The following is a 21,284-nucleotide window of genomic DNA, read 5'->3' as shown; positions in this document are numbered from 1 at the left end:
TTCAAACCAGACATCTGATTTTTTCCAAAGAATACACATAAGCTCCCTAATCAATCAAATGATCCTTCAAACAAAATTACTTAGCATTGAATTTCTTTCTTTAGGTTCTACAGTATAGTCAGAAGTAATTAGCCAATTCGTGTTCCTCAAATTCTCCCCAGAAAATTTTTTGCAATAGCTATTTGTTCCAAATTTTGCATTCAATTAAGTATTTAATTTTATGCAATCACAAAATAAATAAGTTCACATTTTATTAATTGTGCCACAGTTTAACGATGTCCCCACCCACTTTCTTTCTTCATGACAACTGGATCCTCACCACTTTCAAGTCCAACAAGGTCAGAGAGTCAACCCAAATTTCCATTACTTTTCATAATACAGCCTCTATACCATTCCTGAAATTATATTGTCTTATTCAAGGTTTAACTAAAGACAACAAAATCAAACTCTACCTAGTTGAAGCAGAAATTATTTTTTAATATTAGAAACTACTAAAAGACAACAACAACAACAAAAGGGTAGGTAGTGTTTGGGAGCAATTTAAAAAGCTACACTGCAGAATTGTGTTTTCAAAAGATAAACTGACCATCCTAAAATCAAGAAGCTGCATAGTGAAATTGAAAGCTTCTGACTCCAGAACACCACCCACACAAAAATCCAAATCACAACCAGAATCTTACTAGCCGAAACAGTAGAACAAACTTCACCTCATTTTCTACTTCATAAATCTGACATGAGTACATCTGTGGCAGAAATAAAAAGAACTCTGGTCCAAAGGACTCTTGAGATATGTACTTATCAGTTTTAAAGTTTCTAAATACCAAAAGGTCTAAATGATGTTGACCACCCTTAATATAAAATAAAGTTCAGTGTCAACACCAACAGACATACTACAATTGAAAAATATAAAAACAAAATTAAAACAACTAAGGGAATAAAGTTGTTTAGAAGATATAAAGAAATCAGGATTTAAGGATATAGGGGGAATCAGGTACAGAAACAGTAGGGCAGATAGGACTGAACTAATACAACCATAATAAAGGCAGAACTGTCAAGGACTTAAGAGCTGCTAAATCTTATTTCTAAATACTGGAATATGACTAGCATAGACAATGAGGAAGAATAAATAGGTGTGTTCTCTACTTATCAGTGATTTGTTGTTGTGTTGCAGTACTGGGGACTGAACCCAGGTGAGCTCTACCACTGAACCTAATCCCCAGTCCATTTTATTTTTTATTTTGAGACAGGGTGTTTCCAAGCTGTTGAGGCTTAGCCTTGTACTTGCAATCCTCCAGCCTCAATCTCCCAAATCTCTGGGATTACAAATGTGTACCATTCATGACTAGCTCAAACAGTTTTTAAAGACTTAATTCCTAACAACCAAGGGCTAATACTAATAAAACAAAACTAAAATATGTTGAAATGGAAAACTGTAGAGATACATACTATATTTTTTAAAAGGGTATCAAAATTAACATGGCCTTGATAAAACATTCCATTAAAGAACTACCATCATATATACTGTAGGTCATCAGACACTGGCATAAGTCTTTTTTTTTTAAGCTCTTATTGCAATATAAATACAAGTAAATTAACTCATTCCAATAGTCAATCTTTCAACTATTAAGCTTCTATCAAACATATATATAAAAATGTAACTTTTTTCCAAACTTAAAAACATTCTAAATATTAGAAAAGGGTTTTAGGCAACAGATTTTACTCTGAAAATTTGCTGTTTAGTCAAATAAAGACAGAGAAGTCACCCCTAACTCTACCCATTAATACTTTCCTTATTTTAAAAGATTTAAAACACACGAAAGTTAGTGATTCCATTTGTTTAGAAAACAAAACAAAACCCTAGACGTAATGGGTGCTATTATGCACCTTCTCTGTTTCTCCTTCCTCAATACAGGGGAAGTATATTTTCCAGTCCTGTGGCAGTTTGGTTGGTCTGTGTGACTATTCTGGCCCACAAACTATGAGCATAAGCAATGCAAATCACTTGGTAATCATGCATAGAGTTGTTGGCAAAACAAATCACAGAAGTGTGGACCCCTGAGTCATCAAAAAGAAAAAAGCTCCAGCGAATTCACACTGACATCTGCTTAATCTGAAAAACTTGTTAAATCACTGAGATTTGGGGTTTTCTTTATAACTACAGAATAGTACAGATATTATTAATAAAGTCTATTTAAAAATCTCCTTATTCTGGTAATTTTAAAACTAATCTGTCAACTCCATTACCCATTTTAAAACACCAAATGGCTAACTTTGATATGTGGATAAACATATATTACAGAAGTCGGTCGGTCTCTCTCTCTCTCTCTTTCTCTCTCACACACACACACACCAAAAAAAAAAAAAAGTGTGTATATATATATATATATATATATATATATATATATATAGTTTTATAAATAAAAGAAATTCTTGAAAACAAGAATTTTCCACTTACAGTGTGAGCACATTTCCAAAGGATAACTTGCCTCATTTCCCTGGGGAAAGAAAAGAAAAAATCATAAGATTGGCACCAAATTCTTTAAAATATGTACCAAATATTTTAAGTCACAAAGCAAAGGGAAATAAGCCATAAACTAATAAAGCTAGATTTATAAATTGTATGGTAGAAAAGAGTTCTTCAAACAGGCTTGAGTTTTGGCTCTGCCACTTAAAACTTAAGTAAACATTTGACTAAAATATATTTCGAATATTTGTGTACCCTAAACACACTATAAACCAAATTTTCACATATTGGATACTGTCAGTGCTCTAACTTGTATTGCTGGGTGAACTCATTTTGGAAAACTCAGAAGAGAGCCTCTCCTACCATTTCTATTTAATTAAAGAGTTTTACTGAAATTGCAAATGAATGGTTAAAAAAGAAAAACCAGAAACTTACTACAATTTATACCTACATGAAAGAGAATTTTCTACATGCTATACAATTTTGACATTTATAAATCATTTATTCCTTACTTAATCCCCTAGACTTTGAACTCCATGAAGACATTACGTCTTATTACTTTTTAATATCCTTTGCCAGATTTAACATTGTCCTAAATTTATTTTGAGAAAGGATTTTATAGTAACATGGTAACAATCTAGAACTCAGCGTAAACAGCATTTTAAATATCAGTGTATTAAAGACAGTTGGTTAAGAATCAATAAATTCTTAGAAGTCCAACTATTAAAGTAATTTAAATTTTCACTTTCCTTTATGTTTCCCTTCCATAATGACTATATATTGCATAGTTGGACCTTCTACATATATTTTAATTAAGCAAGCAGCACTCTAGTACTGAAACAATATTTATAGTTCACAAGGACAGCCTATAACCTAATAAGGCAATGTTGTCACCTCTTTTTTTTTTAAAGAGAGGTGAGAGAGAGAGAGAGAGAGAATTTTTAATATTTATTTTTTAGTTTTTGGCGGACACAATGTCTTTGTATGTGGCGCTGAGTATCGAACCCGGGCCGCATGCATGCCAGGCGATCGAGCTACTGCTTGAGCCACATCCCCAGCCCCTGTTGTCACCTCTTAAGGTCTACTAGTAAGAGAAAGATAAATGTCTAAATATTCTGACAGCATAGCCTTTAAAAATATTCTAATCTGGGGCTGGGGATGTGGCTCAAGCGGTAGCGCGCTCGCCTGGCATGCGTGCGGCCCGGGTTCGATCCTCAGCACCACATACCAACAAAGATGTTGTGTCCGCGGAGAACTAAAAAATAAATATTAAAAATTCTCTCTCTCTCTCTCTCTCTCTCTCTCTCTCCCCTCTCTCACTCTCTCTTTAAAAAAAAAAAAAAATATTCTAATCTTCACAGAATACATTGGTAAAATTTTTGTTCTCCCAAATCTTGACAGTTTGATCAAAGTAATTCTAAACAAAACAAAATAAAGATCCAAAAACTATTTTCTTCATTTATTTACCAGAAATTTTCTTTGGAAATTTTTTCCTAATTCTACTGATTTTATCCCCAAATTGCCATTCATTATACAGTAAAACAACAACAACAAAAATATTTAAAAATGCTAAATTACATGGACTTTAAAGGTTATCTTGGGAATCAACCCAAATGTCTTTATCTGCTGAAAGATGATTTGCCTGCTTCCCAACATTATTGTAATTATCATAATCAAATCACTTTTTTCCTGAAATCGCTGACCATCTTAAAAACTGTTTTAGAACAAATATTCCTTATTCTTAGAAATATAAGCAAGATATGAAATTATGGATGCATGAATGTGGGAAAGAGGAAGTAAAAAGATCATAAGATAGAAGTAGCAAATAAAAACCAATGAATGCTACTAGAAGACTTCCAGGACAAGTCTGTCTCTTAAAAAGTCACATGGCCAGAAGTATACCTGAAGGCACCGACTTCTTCATGGGAGAAATAGACTAGATGACTTTAACAGGTCCTTTTAGCCAAAATTACTGATTACTAATGAAACTTCTAGACATATTTAGATACAGACATTAAGAAAAGAAGGGGAAGGAGATGGGAAAGGAGCGAAAGGAAGAGGAGTAGAAAACAATGTCAAAAAATTATTCTATTGGTACAAAAGACAAACGGTTTACCAAATAGAGTATGTTACTGTCTTTTATAGGCCTGTGCAACACTTTATGTAAAAAAGAAAAAAATCTGTAGATCTCCAGAGTACAAGTTGTTGCCAACATAAATCTATCAGAACCTTAGTTACAGCAAATCTGATACCAGGGATTTTGTGACTGTCCTACGATATCAGTTATGACATTATCACATGACAGGAATATTCATTAAAATAGTATATCATTATTAGTGACTAATTTTCCAATAGAAATCAAATGGTGTTAGGACAAAACCTAAAAATGCCTAACTAAAATCTAAATTGCTATCATAAGAACACTCTATAACTTGTTAAATCAATCTAGCAGATATCTTAAGGCACATAGTATATATGAAGTTTTTGAAAGATTCTTAAATAATGGGGCCAGAGATAATCATAGTTATACTCAATGTTACCCTTAAAATATATCTCCTATTAAATAAATAACATCTAAACTACCCAACCATGTTTTTCTCTGCTAGCCAACATTAACCATGATTTTTGTATGTTTGTCTTGTATCCTGCACAACCTTGCTGGACTCACTTATTAGTTCTACAAACTGTTTCTGTGGTTTTTCTTTTGTTATGTTTTTGTAGATTTCTTAGACAACTGTGTCATCTACAAATAGGGAGTTTTTCTTCCTTTCCCACTTGTAAGCCTTTGATATTCTTTTCTTGTCTTATTAAAATGGGTAAAACTTCCAACACCATGCTGAAAGAGTAGTACAAGCAGACATCCTCACTTGGAGACAGATTTTATGGGGAAAAGCACTCATTTCTAGACCATCAGATATAATGTTAGTTTTAGGTTTTTGTAGATGTTCCTTAAACTAAGGAAGTTCTTTATTTCTCTAAGTTGTTGTTTTGTTACAGGTATTTTTGGTTTTACAATGAATAGGTGCTCAATTTTATCAAATGTTTTCTCTATCACCTAATACATGATCATAGGATTTTTCTTCTTTATCCTATTACTATATTGGATTATAATGACCAAGTTTCAAATAATAAACCACGTTATATGCCTGAATTAGCCATATCTGTTCATGGTACAGAATTTTTTAAAAAATAACTGTTTAACTCTATTTTTCAATATTTTGTTAAGGATTTTTGGCATCTTCAACGATAAAGGCATGTTCCCATTTGTTTTTATTTTCACCATGTCCTTTTTAGATTTTGTTATCAAGGCAATTGGCTGTAAAAATTATGTATTTCACATTGGGAGAAGTGTGATAGTTTGGGATTTTTAAGGAACTGCTCGCTCCACTGCTTTAAGGTTAAATTATGTGTATAGAACTTTTCACAGTTCCCTTTTGCTTTTTTTCATATCTGCAGGGTCTATAATGACACTTCCATATTTCATTCATGATAATAGAAATTTGTGCCTTTTGTTGTCAGTCTTAGTAATCTTTTTGAAGAATCAGCTCTTGTTTCCTTGATTTTGCCTATTATTTCTCTATTTCACTGATTTCTTCTGTTATCTCTGCTTGTTTTAGGTAGATTGTTTTGTTCATCTTCTTTCCTACATTCCTGAGGTAGGAACTAAAACTTTTTCCTTAGTGTAGAGATTGAATCCAGGACCCTGATACATGTTAACGTACATTCTACCACTAGCTACATCTACAGCCTCAGAACTTATTAAATTTCCCCCTTTTCCAAAGTGTACATTCAATGCTTTAAATTTCCCTCTCTGCACTGCTTTAGCTATGCCCCACAAATTGCATATGTTGTATCTTTATTTTTATTAGGTTAAATGTATTTTTTACATTTCCCTTAAGACTTCCTCTTTGACCTAGGGAATATTCAGAGGTATATTCTTTAATTTTCAAGTGGTTATAGACTTTTTCCAATTTTCTTTCTGATTATTGATTTCTAGTTTGATTCCACCTTCAATTCTTTGACTTTTTTTGGTTTTTGTTTTTATTTTGATACTCTGAGTTTAAAGCAGTAGGGGCACTATACCACTGAGCTATATCCCCAGCCCTTTTTATTTTCATTTTTTAAAATCTTTGGTACCAGGGATTGAATGCAGGTGTGCTTAACCACTTAGCCACATCCTCAGCCTTTTATTTTTTTATTTTGAGACAGGGTCTTGCTAAATTGCTGGGGCTGGCTTCAAACCTGTGATCCTCCTGCCTTGGCCTCCTGGAGTGCCACTGCACCCACCTTGTGACTTCTTTTTATGGCCCATAACATAGCCTATCTTTAGTAGATGTTCTGTGGTCACTTGAAAACGTGATGTAGCTCCATTGTAATTCAATGGTGTGTTCTATAAATGTAGACTAGATACTACTAATTTACCACATTATGGAATATTTCTTGATATATCCTCATTGATTTTGCTGCTTGGTTGTTCTAATGTTAAATGAGAAACAGGTGATGTCTCCCAACTATAATTTTGATTTTGTCTATTTCCTCTTTGAGCTCTATCAGTTTTTGCTTCATGTATTTTGCGGCTCTATTGTTTAGCATACATATTTAGGACTGCTATGTCATCTTGGTGAACTGACCCTTATCTAACATAATGCCCACTCTCTATCTGAAAATTTCTTTGTTCTGAGATCTACTTTATGGGACTTTAACACAGGCACGTGTGGTCCCTTTGAATTAATGTTTGCATAACACATCTTTCTCCTTCCATTACTGTCAACCTGTCTATACTGTTATATTTAAAATGAGTTTCTTGCAGACATCATATAATTGGGCAATGTCTTCAATCACTTGCCAGTATTTGTGTTTTAACTGGCATATTTAGACCACTTACGTTTAATGTTATTATTGGTATATGAGGAACTAATTTGCCATCTTAATTTGTTTTATTTGTTCTCTTGGTTTCTCATTTCTATTTTCTTCACCCTATCTTCCTGTGGGCTACTTAAACATTTTTAGAATTTCATTCTGATTCATCTATAGTGTTTTTGCATATATTTTGTATAGTTTTCTTGACATTTATTCTATTGCTACATTATATTTACATAAATTTTCATAGTCTACTTGTGTCATAATCTTACCCACCCCTTAGAGCTGTGTTAAATATTTTCTCTACATAAAATCATATCTCTGCTAAAACTGTTTCAACTGGCAAACAATTTAGAAAATGCAAAAGAAGAAAGTCAACCTGCTGCTTTCAACCTTTTAAACCTTATATTGTTTTTTCCTTCTTCCTGAAGTTCCAGAAGTCTATCTTTCACCACTTTCTGTTTTCAGAATTTCCTTTAGGGTGAGTCTACAAATTCTCTGTCTTCCTTTATTTGAGCATGTCTTGATTTCCTTTGTATTCCAGAGGATATTTTCTCCCAGTTCAAGGTTTAGGACTGCTATATCATCTTGGTGAACTGACCTTTATCTTACATAATGCTCATTCTCTAATAAAAGTTCTTTACTTTCAGCATTTGGTTTCTATCACTTCTGATGAAAAATCTGCTATCATTTGAACTGTTGATATCATTTATATAAAACATCATGTCTTTCTTGCTGATTTCAAGATTGTCTTTACTTTTTAGAAGTCTGACTTGGATTTCTACGAGTTTATTCTGTTGAATGCTTGCTTGCCTAGCTTCTTGAATCTGTAGGTTTCTCTTTTGTCAAACATGGAAAAATTTAGCCATTATTTCTTTAAATTCTTTTTCAATCTTGCCCCCCTTCCTCTCCTTTTTATGCCAATGGCACAAGTGTTACATTTAATTTTTATAGTCCCAAGCCCCCCACACCGCCCCACCTCCAGGCACTGTGCATTCCTGTTTCCTACCTCTCCAGTCTATTTTCTATTTTTGTTCATTTTGGGTAACTTCTGTTCTCTCTGCTAATTCACCAATTCTTTCCTCTAACTGCTCTATTCTGTTGTTAAGCCCACTGACAGGGCTATTATACCAATTATTATGTTTTTCAGTTCTCAAATTATTATTTGTTTTCTTTATATCTTTTATGCTTTGCCTAGGTATTCTGTTTTTTTCTTGTTTTTTTTTTTTTCCCCTGAGTGACACTGGTTCACTATTCAGTTTTGAGACAATGTATGCCAAAGACACAAATCTAAATAACCAAATTGCTAATTATTTTTTTCAAGTAGTTTTGGTATTTTTTTTTTATTGGTTGTTCACAACATTACAAAGCTCTTGACATATCATATTTCATACATTAGAATCAAGTGGGTTATGAAGTCCCATTTTTACCCCAAATACAGATTGCAGAATCACATCGGTTACACATCACATTTTTACATACTGCCATATTAGTGACTGTTGTATTCTGCTACCTTTCCTATCCTCTACTATCCCCCCTCCACTCCCCTCCCATCTTCTCTCTCTACCCCATCTACTGTAATTCATTTCCCTCCATGTTTGTTATCCCATTCCCCTCATAACCTCCTATATGTAATTTTGTATAACAATGAGGGTCTCCCTCCATTTCCATGTGATTTCCCTTTTTTTCTCCCTTTCCCTCCCGCCTAATGTCTCTGTTTAATGTTAAACTTTTGTTCCTGCTCTTCCTCCCTGTTCTGTTCTTAGTTGCTCTCATTATATCAAAGAAGACATTTGGTATTTGTTTTTTAGGGATTGGCTAGCTTCACTAAGCATAATCTGCTCTAGTGCCATCCATTTCCCTGCAAATTCCGTGATTTTGTCATTTTTAGTGCTGCGTAATACTCCATGGTGTATAAATGCCACATTTTTTTGGTCCATTCATCTATTGAAGGGCATCTGGGTTGATTCCACAGTCTAGCAATTGTGAATTGTGCTGCTATGAACATCGATGGGCAGTATCCCTGTAGTGTGCTCTTTTAAGGTCTTCAGGAAATAGTCCGAGAAGGGCAATAGCTGGGTCAAATGGTGGTTCCATTCCCAGCTTTCCCAGGAATCTCCATACTGCTTTCCAAATTGGCCGCACCCGTTTGCAGTCCCACCAGCAGTGTACATGAGTACCCTTTTCCCCACATCCTCGCCAGCACTCATTGTTGTTTGACTTCATCATGGCTGCCAATCTTACTGGGGTGAGGTGGTATCTTAGGGTGGTTTTCATTTGCATTTCCTTGACTGCTAGAGATGGTGAGCATTTTTTCATGTACTTGTTGACTGATTGTATGTCCTCCTCTGTGAAGTGTTTTTTCATGTCCTTGGCCCATTTGTTGATTGGGTTATTTGTTTTCTTATTGTCTAATTTTTTGAGTTCTTTGTATACTCTGGATATTAGGGCTCTATCTGAAGTGTGAGGAGTAAAAATTTGTTCCCAGGATGTAGGCTCCCTATTTACCTCTCTTATTGTTTCTCTTGCTGAGAAAAAACTTTTCAGTTTAAGAAAGTCCCACTTGTTGATTCTTGTTATTAACTCTTGTGCTATGGGTGTCCTATTAAGGAATTTTGAGCCCGACCCCACAATATGTAGATCGGAGCCAACTTTTTCTTCTATCAGACGCAGAGTCTCTGATTTGATATCTAGCTCCTTGATCCACTTTGAGTTGACTTTTGTGCATGGCGAGAGGAGGGGATTCAGTTTCATTTTGTTGCATATGGATTTCCAGTTTTCCCAACACCATTTGTTGAAGATGCTATCCTTTTTCCATTGCATGTTTTTAGCTCCTTTATCAAATATAAGATAGTTGTAGCTTTGTGGATTAGTCTCTGTGTCCTCTATTCTGTACCATTGGTCCACCCGCCTGTTCTGGTACCAGTATCATGCTGTTTTTATTACTATTGCTCTGTAATATAGTTTGAAATCTGGTATCGCTATACCACCTGATTCACACTTCCTGCTTAGCATTGTTTTTGCTATTCTGGGTCTTTTATTTTTCCATATGAATTTCACGATTGATTTATCTATTTCTACAAGAAATGCCATTGGGATTTTGATTGGCATTGCATTAAACCTATAGAGAACTTTTGGTAATATTGCCATTTTGATGATGTTAGTTCTGCCTATCCATGAACAAGGTATATTTTTCCATCTTCTAAGATCCTCTTCTATTTCTCTCTTTAGGGTTCTGTAGTTTTCATTGTATAGGTCGTCCACCTCTTTTGTTAGGTTGATTCCCAAGTATTTTATTTTTTTTTTTTTGAGGATATTGTGAATGGAGTGTTTTTCCTCATTTCCGTTTCAGAAGTTTTGTCGCTGATATACAGAAATGCCTTTGATTTATGTGTGTTGATTTTATATCCTGCCACTTTGCTGAATTCATTTCTTAGTTCTAGTAGTTTTTTTGTAGACCCTTTTGGGTCTTCTAGGTATAGAATCATGTCATCTGCAAATAGTGATAATTTAAGTTCTTCTTTTCCTATTTTTATGCCTTTAATTTCTTTTGTCTGTCTAATTGCTCTGGCCAGTGTTTCGAGAACTATATTGAATAGACGTAGTGTTAGGGGGCATCCCTGTCTTGTTCCACATTTTAGAGGGAATGCCTTCAATTTTTCTCCATTCAAAATGATGCTAGCCTGAGGCTTAGCATAGATAGCTTTTACAATGTCGAGGTAAGTTCCTGATATCCCTAGTTTTTCTAATGTTTTGAACATAAAGGGATGCTGTACTTTGTCAAATGCTTTTTCTGCGTCTATCGACATGATCATATGGTTCTTATCTTTAAGTCTATTGATGTGGTGAATAACATTTATTGATTTCCGTATATTGAACCATCCTTGCATCCCAGGGATGAATCCTACTTGATCATGGTGCACAATTTTTTTGATGTGCCTTTGTATCCGATTCGCCAGAATTTTATTGGGGAATTTTACATCTAGGTTCATTAGAGATATTGGTCTGCAGTTTTCTTTCTTTGAGGTGTCTTTGTCTGGTTTCGGAATCAGGGTGATGTTGGCCTCATAGAATGAATTTGGCAGAGCTCCCTCTTTTTCTATTTCCTGAAATAACTTGAAAAGTATTGGTATTAATTCTTCTTTAAAGGTTTTGTAAAACTCCGCTGTATACCCATCCGGTCCTGGGCTTTTCTTGGTTGGAAGTCTTTTGATTGCTTCTTTTATTTCATCTATCGATATTGGTCTGTTTAAGTTGTGAGTATCCTCCTGACTCAGTCTGGGCAAATCATATGACTTAAGGAATTTATCGATGTCTTCACTATCTTCTATTTTATTGGAATATAGGTTTTCAAAATAATTTCTAATTGTCTTCTGTACTTCTGAAGCGTCTGTTGTAATATTGCCCTTTTCATCCCGTATGTTAGTAATTTGAGTTCTCTCTCTTCTTCTCTTCGTTAGTATGGCTAGGGGTCTGTCGATCTTATTTATTTTTTCAAAGAACCAACTTTTTGTTTTGTTAATCTTTTCAATAGTTTCTTTTGTTTCAATTTCATTGATTTCTGCTCTGATTTTAATTAATTCTTGCCTTCTGCTACATTTGCTGTTGTTTTGCTCTTCCTTTTCTAGGGCTTTGAGATGAAGTGTGAGCTCATTTATTTGTTGGTTTTTCCTTTTTTTGAGGAATGACCTCCAGGCGATGAATTTCCCTCTTAAAACTGCTTTCATTGTGTCCCATAGATTCCGATATGTTGTGTCTGTATTTTCATTTATCTCTAAGAATTTTTTGATTTCCTCCTTTATGTCTTCTGTAACCCATTGATCATTCAGTGACGTATTGTTCATTGTCCATGTGATGTAGGATTTTTCCTTCCTTCTTTTATCATTGATTTCCAGTTTCATTCCATTATGATCTGATAAAGTGCATGGTATTATCTCCACCCCTTTATATTTACTGAGGGTTGCCCTATGACATAATATATGGTCTAATTTTGAGAAGGATCCATGTGCTGCTGAGAAAAAAGTATATCCACTTGATGATGGTTGATATATTCTATATATGTCAGTTAAGTCTAGGTTATTGATTATGATATTGAGGTCAATAGTTTCTTTATTCAACTTTTGTTTGGAGGATCTGTCCAATGGCGAGAGAGGTGTGTTGAAGTCACCCATGATTATTGTGTTGTGGTCTATTTGATTCTTGAACTTGAGGAGAGTTTGTTTTATGAACGTCACAGCGCCATTATTTGGTGCATAAATATTGATAATTGTTATGTCTTGTTGGTGAATGGTTCCTTTTAACAGTATATAATGTCCTTCCTTATCCCTTTTGATTAACTTAGTCTTGAAGTCAATTTTATTCGATATGAGAATGGCCACCCCTGCTTGCTTACGAGGACCGTGTGCGTGGTATATTTTTTCCCAACCTTTTACCTTGAGCCTGTGTATGTCTTTTCCAATCAGATGTGTCTCCTGGAGGCAGCATATTGTTGGATTTGTTTTTTTAATCCATGTTACCAGCGTATGTCGCTTTATTGGAGAGTTTAAGCCATTAACGTTTAGAGTTACTATTGATATATGGTTTGTACTTCCTGCCATGTTTGATTATTTATCTTTTTTTTTTTTCTAATTTAGTTTGTTTCTCCATGATTAGCTTTCCCCCCGTCCTCTGTCTTTACCGAGGCACTTCCCGCTGATGGTTTTGGTTATTGTTTTTCATTTCTTCCTCGTGTAGAGTTTTGCTCAAGACACTTTGCAATGCTGGTTTTCTGGCTACAAATTCTTTTAGCTTTTGTTTATCATGAAAGATTTTTATTTCGTTGTCATATCTGAAGCTTAATTTTGCTGGATACAGAATTCTTGGTTGGCATCCATTGTCTTTCAGTGTTTGAAATACGTTGTTCCAGGATCTTCTCGCTTTCAGCGTCTGTGATGAAAAATCCGTTGTTAACCTTATTGGTTTACCCCTAAATGTAATCTGCCTCTTTTCTCTTGTAGCTTTTAATATTTTCTCTTTGTTCTGTATATTGGATAGCTTCATAACAATGTGTCTTGGCATTGGTCTACTGTGATTTTGTGTGCTCGGTGTCCTGTATGCATCTACAATTTGTATATCTGTTTCCTTTTTTATTTCTGGAAAGTTTTCTGTAATTATTTCATTCAGCAAGTTACTCATTCCCTTGGCATGAATCTCTGTGCCTTCCTCTATCCTGATGACTCGTAAGTTTGGCTTTTTTAAGTTATCCCAAATCTCTTGGATGTTTTTCTCGTGATTTTTTACCAGCCTATCTGAGTTGGCTAGACTCTTTTCAAGATGATATATTTTGTCTTCATTATCTGACATTCTGGCTTCTACTTGCTCCACTCTGTTAGTGATACTCTCGATTGAGTTTTTAATTTGGTTTATCGTTTCCTTCATTTCTAGAATTATTGTTTGATTTTTTTTATAATCTCTATCTCCTGATAAAGATGCTTAACTTCTGCTTTTATCTGTTTATGTACTTCATTTTCAATGTGATCTTTAAGGTTCCTTTCCATCTGTCTAAGGTGTTCCTTGAGTTCTTTATATGGCCATTTTTCTGATGACTCCAGGTCCTCCTGAATATTTAGGCTGTCCTCATGATACTTCTTGTTCTGTTTGACTGCTGAGTTACTGTTTACTCTTATAAATTTATTTGATGCTGTGCGGCTCGGGGGATGATGGTCCTGCGACGGGTCTTCCTAGGGTCCCCCTCCCCCTTTCCCGCTGAAGCGTGTTCCCCAACCCTTACTAGCTACGCAGTACGGGCTTCCTCGGGGCAGCCATTTTGGCTTTTAGTAGTTTTGGTATTTTTTTTTTTTAAAAGCTAGCTCAACTTACAAATTATGTATTTAGGGACTGGGGATGTAGCTCGCTGGTAGAGCACTAACTTAGCAAGTACATAGTCTTGGGTTTGATCCCCAGTACCACTAACCTAACTCAGTAGTTGCTCAGTAAATGTTTGCTAATTCTAAATTATGTAAGTACTCATTTTTCCTCAAAACAATCATAACTTCACATATAGAAATGATACTTAACACATACATCACTTCATCATACAAAATATTTAGAATACATGTACTTTTAAAAAATATTTTTAGTTATACGTAGACACAATACCTTTATTTATTTATTTTTATGTGGTGCTGAGGATTGAACCCAGTGCTTCACACATACTAGGCAAGAGCTCTACCACTGAGCCACAACCCCAGCCCCTAGAATGCATGTATTTGATGGTTGACATTTAATAAAATACTGCTTTATCAATGATAAACTTTCTTAAAACTGCAATTACATGGCAATAAGGAATACAATGACTATCACTACAGTATGATGGTGCCACTGTTTGGATTCATGATAAAGTATCAGGAGTTTCACCAAACATTACTTTTGTACCATCTATAAAAATGTACACACAGTAAGTAAGAAAAGCAATGTTTTAGTTTTGTTATTAAAAAAAAACACTCCAACCTGGCAGACTCTCTGGAAAACATCTTGTGGATCCCCAAGTATCCCTGAACCACTCTGAAAATTTTCAATCTTAAAAACTTCTTTAGATTTCATCAACAGGGAATATCAACATTTAAAGAATTGAAAGAGAAAAATCACCAAAGAAAATAAAAATAATCCTATTTAGCAAAAGAACCAGTAGACCATGGATCTATCTACTCTTAATTGTCCTAATAGTCTACGGTGTTTCTACCATATTTGATATTATTCTATAATACATATAAAGAAATCTCATAGTATTCTTTATAGCAAAAATTTTTTAAAAAAGAAAAACCTGGATTATTTGTTGTAGTTTTGCTTCTGTGTACTCTTTTTTTAAAAATATTTTTTAGTTGTAGTTGGACACGATATTTTTATTTTATTTTGTGTGGTGCTGAGGATCGAACCCAGGGCCTTACACATGTTAGGCAAGTGTTCTACCACTGAGCCACAATCCCAGCCCTTCTGTGTACACTCTTAAATTGGAACAGTTAGTTCCTCAGTCTGTTCATGTGTTTCATGACTTTGACATTTTAAACAGATTTTATAGACTGCCCTCAACAGATATTCCTGATGCTTTCTCGTGATTAGATACAGATTATGCACACTTCATGTAAAATACCAAAGAGGTGGTAATCATGTGCTCTTTCCAAATATCAGGAGGCAAATAATGTTGATTTCTCTCATTACTGGTAATGTTAACTTTAGTCACTTGGCCTACCATCAACATTCCATTAAAAACTGAATTTTATGATTGCTAACAATGATGATAAATGAATCTGTGTAAAATATCACCATGTTATAGAATGCCTTAATTGCCCCATATTTAGTCAGTTGTAGTTCCTCCCCTTCAGGCTCATTCTTGCATCCTTTTGACAAGTCCATATCATTCTGATTACTTCCTTACTCTATAAGATATTAGAGACATGCATTGAACTTTCCTAGCCCCAGTCCTAGAATCAGTTATTTTCTTTAAACAACCCTAGCTTCTTGTAGTGGAGAACCATTAATGGTATTTTTAAATGAAAAATTCCTAATTTTAATGTAGTATAATTTATTCATCTCTTCATTTATACTGTGATATATACTCTAACACACCTGATTACTTTTACTGAGCTGTCTTGGTCAAGTACAACTTTTACTATATAAATTTGTATCTATTAGTATTGCCAAATTAATGTTCTGAAATATATTTTTCTATACGTAAAGAGGGTAAGAGCCTACCATTTATAGCCTTTAACAGAATCACTGGTGAACAAAGGGGAAAATGCTCAAATGTAATACTATATGCTAGGCATTATCAAAGTATACACACCACATACTCTCAGTAGCCCCAAACACGTGATTTTGATATTGTAGGGAGTCTACGGACATCCAGATAGATATATCCAGCAAGTACTTACAGAAACTGGGCTTAGGAGAAAGAGCACACCTACGACACAACTTTGGAAATTATCAGTTTATGATCATGTTTCCCAACCAAGGGAGAGATCATTAAAAATGGAACATGAGGCTGGGTGCAGTGGTGCACACTTGTAGTCCCAGCACTTGAAAGGCTGAGGGAAGATCTCTTGAATCCAGGAGCTGAAGACTAGCCTGGGCAACACAGTGAGACTCCATCTCAAAAAAAAAAAAAAGAAAGAAAGAAAGAAAGAAAAAACTGGAACACGAATCCAAAAGTAAGATACCAACATTCAAAAGAACTGGGAAAAATTCACCAATGACAAAACAAATAACTGAATACAGCGGAAAAATCAAGAGCATATGACTCTATTTGAAGGGTTTTAATATTCTTTACTGCTCTATCACAATCTATATTATTTATGTTTTCTTATGCCATAAGAGAATAAGTGTGTGGGAATTTTTATGTGTGTTTATATATGATTATATATAACTATATAACTACATATATTCAATTATTAGAATTCACATTCTAATAGGGTTCTGGAAATTAAACAAGGGAAATGTTTAATATGAAGGTGTTAAAAGTAGCAAAATGAACAATCACTCCCCATTTTTTGTTAGTTCTATAAATCACATTTAAAGCACAGTATAAATTTAATCTGATTCAGTTCCAATTATGAAGACTGCTAGACAATATGAAATTAAAAACACTATCTCTTTAAAATTATCTTTTAAATGTCCTTAAGAGATACAATTTTCACCAGGTACAGTGGTATGCACCTGTAATCCCAGCTCAGGAGGCTAATGCAGGAGGATCTCAAGTTCAAAACCAGCCTCAGCAATTTAACAAGGCCCTAGGCAATTCAGCAAGACCCTGTCTCAAAATAAAAAAAGGATGGGAGTATGGGTAGTGGTTAAGTGCTCCCTGGGCTCCATCCCTAGTACAAAAATAAAAAGAGAAAATTTTCAAAGTGGATTGCTGATTTATTATAACATAAAATCACAAATACTTTCATATTTATTGATCAAAGAAAGGTAGACTACATTATTCTGAGCCTCCCTCTAGAGAAAAAATATCTTTTGAGTAATCACTGTGGCTGTGGATAAGCAACGAAGTGACTATTTAACTATAATCTAAATCAAATGCAAAAAGAAATTTCCACACATGGTATCAGTTTCCCATCATTATTACCTTACTATACTGCAAACTTCATGACAGCAAAGCACTTGTTAACTATAGTTAATGCTTCAGTGTATGACATGTGGAAGATACTCAAATATTTTTTAAGTATCAATGAAATATGCTTTTGTAAATCCTTATTTAAGCAAACCCCTTTTTTTCAATGGAAAAATATTGACTCCCAAACAACTGATATATAAACTTTAAACAGTCTATTTGCAAATGGCTACTTCTTCTGTATGGCAACCCTCAATCTGTCCAGAAATGAGACTCCCAACATTTAAAGAAACTCTTAAGATATTGAGTATCATGTACAAAAAGGTAAGAATGGTTTTTTATAAAGTGCTTAGGATACTGAAGGAATTGATTAATAAATTGAACGATTTAAGAATATGATTTTACTCCCAAAGGTATAAAGCTATTTCTTAAGCAGCAACAGACACACAGAAAAAGCTTTATTAGAGATCTTTCTAAGTTTACCAAAACCAACAACAAAAAGCCCATTAGCTCTTTTTATCTGGTTTTATTCTGAGAACAGAATTACTCTTTCAAATTAATTTCATCTCACACCAATTAGAATGGCAGTCATCAACAATACAAACAAGGCAGGCAGGGTGGCGCACACCTGTAATCCCAGTGGCTCCGGAGGCTGAGGCAGGAGGATCACAAGTTCAAAGACAGCCTCAATAACTTAGCAAGGCCCTAAAGCAACTCGTGAGACCCTGACTCTAAATCAAATGTTAAAAAGGGCTGGGGATATGCCTCAGTGGTTAAGCACCTCTGGGTTCAATCCCTGGTACCACCCCCCCCCCAAAAAAAAAGGAATACAAACAATATAAATGCTGGAGAAAATACGGATTAAAAGGAAAATTTACACTGTTGGTGGGATTGCAAATTAGTACAACCACTATGGAAATTAGCATAGACGTTCCTCAAAAGACTAGGAATGAAACTACCTTATGACCCAGCTGTATCACTCCTCTGTATTTATTCTAAAGTCAGCATATTATAGCAATACGTACAATACCCATCTTTATAGCAACACAGTTCACAATAGCCAAACTATTGATCCAGCCTAGGCATCCATCAACAGATGAATGGATAAACAGAAAATATGGTATATATACACACAATGGAGTTTTACTGAGCCAAAAAGAAAAATGAACTTATGTCATTTGTAGGAAAATGGAGGAACTTGAGAACCTTTAAGTGAAGTAACCCAAACTCATAAGGTCAAGGATCATATGTTTTCTCTCATATGTGAAAGCCGGAGAGCAAAAAGCAAAAGAAACATTTCAGGGGCTGGGAATCTTATAAAATCAAAGGGAGACCAGTAGTAGAATAGAGGAAAGGGATCAGAATAGGGGAAAGGGCAGGTAAAGGGAAAATACTGGGGAGTGACATTGAACAAATTGTTATATTGTGTGTATGTATGAATATGTAACAACAAATCCCACCATTACGTACAACTATAATGCACCAATAAAAAAATGTGAGAAAGGGCTGGGGTTGTAGCTCAGCGGTAAAGAGCTTGACTCGCAAGCATGAGGCCCTGCATTCTATCCTCAGTACCACATAAAAATCAATAAAGATAAAGATATTGTGTTCATTTACAACTAAAAAAGTTTTATTAAAAATGTGAGGAAAAAAACACAATTCTTAAAATATATTCAGGCACCTCAGATAATGTATTAATTTAAATGTGACTACTTTTAGTTTAAACTAAGCAAATTCAATGTTATTTTGTGAGGTTTTTAAAGTTTTTTTTAAATTAGAAAATAATCTTTAGAAGTTAACTCCGTGTATACAAATATGGATAAAAATGAAAGTTAATGTTTACAAGATACAAAAAAATGAAATTACATTTACATGTTGGGCATTCTGTTACAGACTTGGCGTTCATTATCTCATTTATCCTCCAAACTATCTTGGGGGGAAAACAGAAGTATCAAGATTAAGCAGCTTGCATATGATCATAAAGCTGGTAGTGGCAGAAATCAAATTTGAACTTAAATTAAGATAATTCCCATAATATTTTTACCTTTATATCATAAAGCCACAGTCTTATTCTCTCACTCGAGAAGCAATGTGTTATTGAAGCCATTTTCTCCCATCTTAGAACACTTAAATTCAAGTGGCTTATCACTATCAACTCACAGGGGCATGCACAGCGATTTTAAAATGTGTCATTCCTTTAACACAGGAATCATAAGCACACAAACATAACAATAAGAGGGTGTAAGATAAGTGAAGACAGCTGACAAGAGGGGTAAAAGGATGAAAAACATAAAATACTTTAACATGAAAATCATCCAGCTACTTGTTGGTTGCAGAACTAATTTGGTTAGTATATTTTAATTTTTAAAACACATATAATCACCCAAACCAGAAAACTCTACAGGCACAGCAACTGCAGTAACTGGAATTGATAAAATAATCTCAAACAGAGAAAATAAAGTTCTAGCAGTGAGATAGTTTGGGTGATGGTAAGAATCCATACTATGGCCAAGAAAAATAAAATAGGAAGAAATTATAAGTTAATCAAACAGGTGGGTCAAGGAACCTAAAGCTTGGATACCAATAAACTTAAAGTAAATGCTGAAACTAGAAGGAAGATGTGAAACAGGACTTAAATTTTGAGTGAAAAACTGGAGTATCCAGAAAAAGGTAGATGAAAAAATAATTAGAAGAGATATAGTAAGGTGCCATCCCAAAAAAGGAAATTCCTTCCCAGGAGAATGAAGAATAGTCTATCATGACTCATCAAACAATGGACCCAGGCCAAGCCAGTCCTACCACTAGTTTGTTTTCATTACAACTTGATTACAATATAACTCACATGGCATACAATCCAGATATCTAAAGTATACGATTCAAGGGTTTCAGTATATTCAAGGATTATGCAGCCATAACCACAATGAAATTAATAGTATTTTCATCACCCCTATCATCCAACACCCCCACCACAGTCCTAAGTAGCCTCTAATCTACTTGCTAGTTCTACGTATTTGCTTATTATGTATACTATATATAAGTGGAATCATATAATATGTTGCCCTTTGCCAGTGACTTCATAGCAGAATATTTTCAAGGTTAACCCACGCTTACTACAAGAATTAGGACCTCTTAATGCTGAGTAATATTTCATTGTATAACTATATTACATCTTATTTATCACATCTTATTTATCTTATAATATTTCATTGTATAACTATATCACATTTATTTATCACCAGTCAAGAGACATTTGGACTATTTCCTCCCCCATCCCCCATTCTGAATAAGACCATTATGCTATTATGAACATTCAGGTACAAGCTTTTTGCTTCATTTCATACTGCATTTCTTTTGGATATATGTGTGAGTTTAGGTTTAACATTTGAAGAACTACTTCCTAAATAGCTACAATTATATTCCCATCAGCAATGTATGGAGATGCCCAATTTCTTCATATCCTCAATGACACTTGCCTTTTTGATAACAGATACCATATTAGGTATGAAGTAGTATATCACTGTGGTATTGATTTGTAACTTCTTAATAACTAATTATGCTCAGCATTTTTTCATGTGCAATTCACATTTGTATATATTCTTTGGAGAAACTTCTATTAAGACCCTTTGCCTATTTTTAAATTGAGATCTTTTTATTGCTGAGTTGTAAGAATTCTTTATATATTCTGATAGAAATCTCTTACTAGATATGATTTGCAAATATTTTCTCCTGTGAGTTGTCTTTCATTTTTGTGTGTGTGTCTTTTGAAGCATAAATTTTTATTGTTGATAATGTTCAGTAGATCTTTTTTCTTTTGTTGCTTTCGATTTGGCATCATATGTAAAAAGAAATAGTCCTCCACCTGTGTTTGTAAAT

The 21,284-nt window shown here is 34.3% G+C and overlaps 1 protein-coding gene across 1 annotated transcript in view; it reads right to left on the bottom strand.

Annotated features, from left to right (window-relative positions):
* The window catches only part of PPP3R1 (protein phosphatase 3 regulatory subunit B, alpha), a 59,944-nt gene that overhangs the window by 23,774 nt on the left and 14,886 nt on the right, over positions 1-21,284 (bottom strand). Inside the window, exon 2 of the mRNA XM_081265358.1 lies at positions 2,456-2,495. Coding sequence (XP_081121484.1) covers positions 2,456-2,495 — 40 coding nt within the window. The remainder of the gene's footprint in view (positions 1-2,455; positions 2,496-21,284) is intronic.

Source organism: Spermophilus citellus, assembly GCF_964194105.1.
Source record: "Spermophilus citellus genome assembly, chromosome: 13".
Taxonomy (NCBI): Eukaryota; Metazoa; Chordata; class Mammalia; order Rodentia; family Sciuridae; genus Spermophilus; species Spermophilus citellus.
Note: the sequence above shows the minus strand (reverse complement) of the source record. Positions and strands in the feature narration are given on the sequence as shown.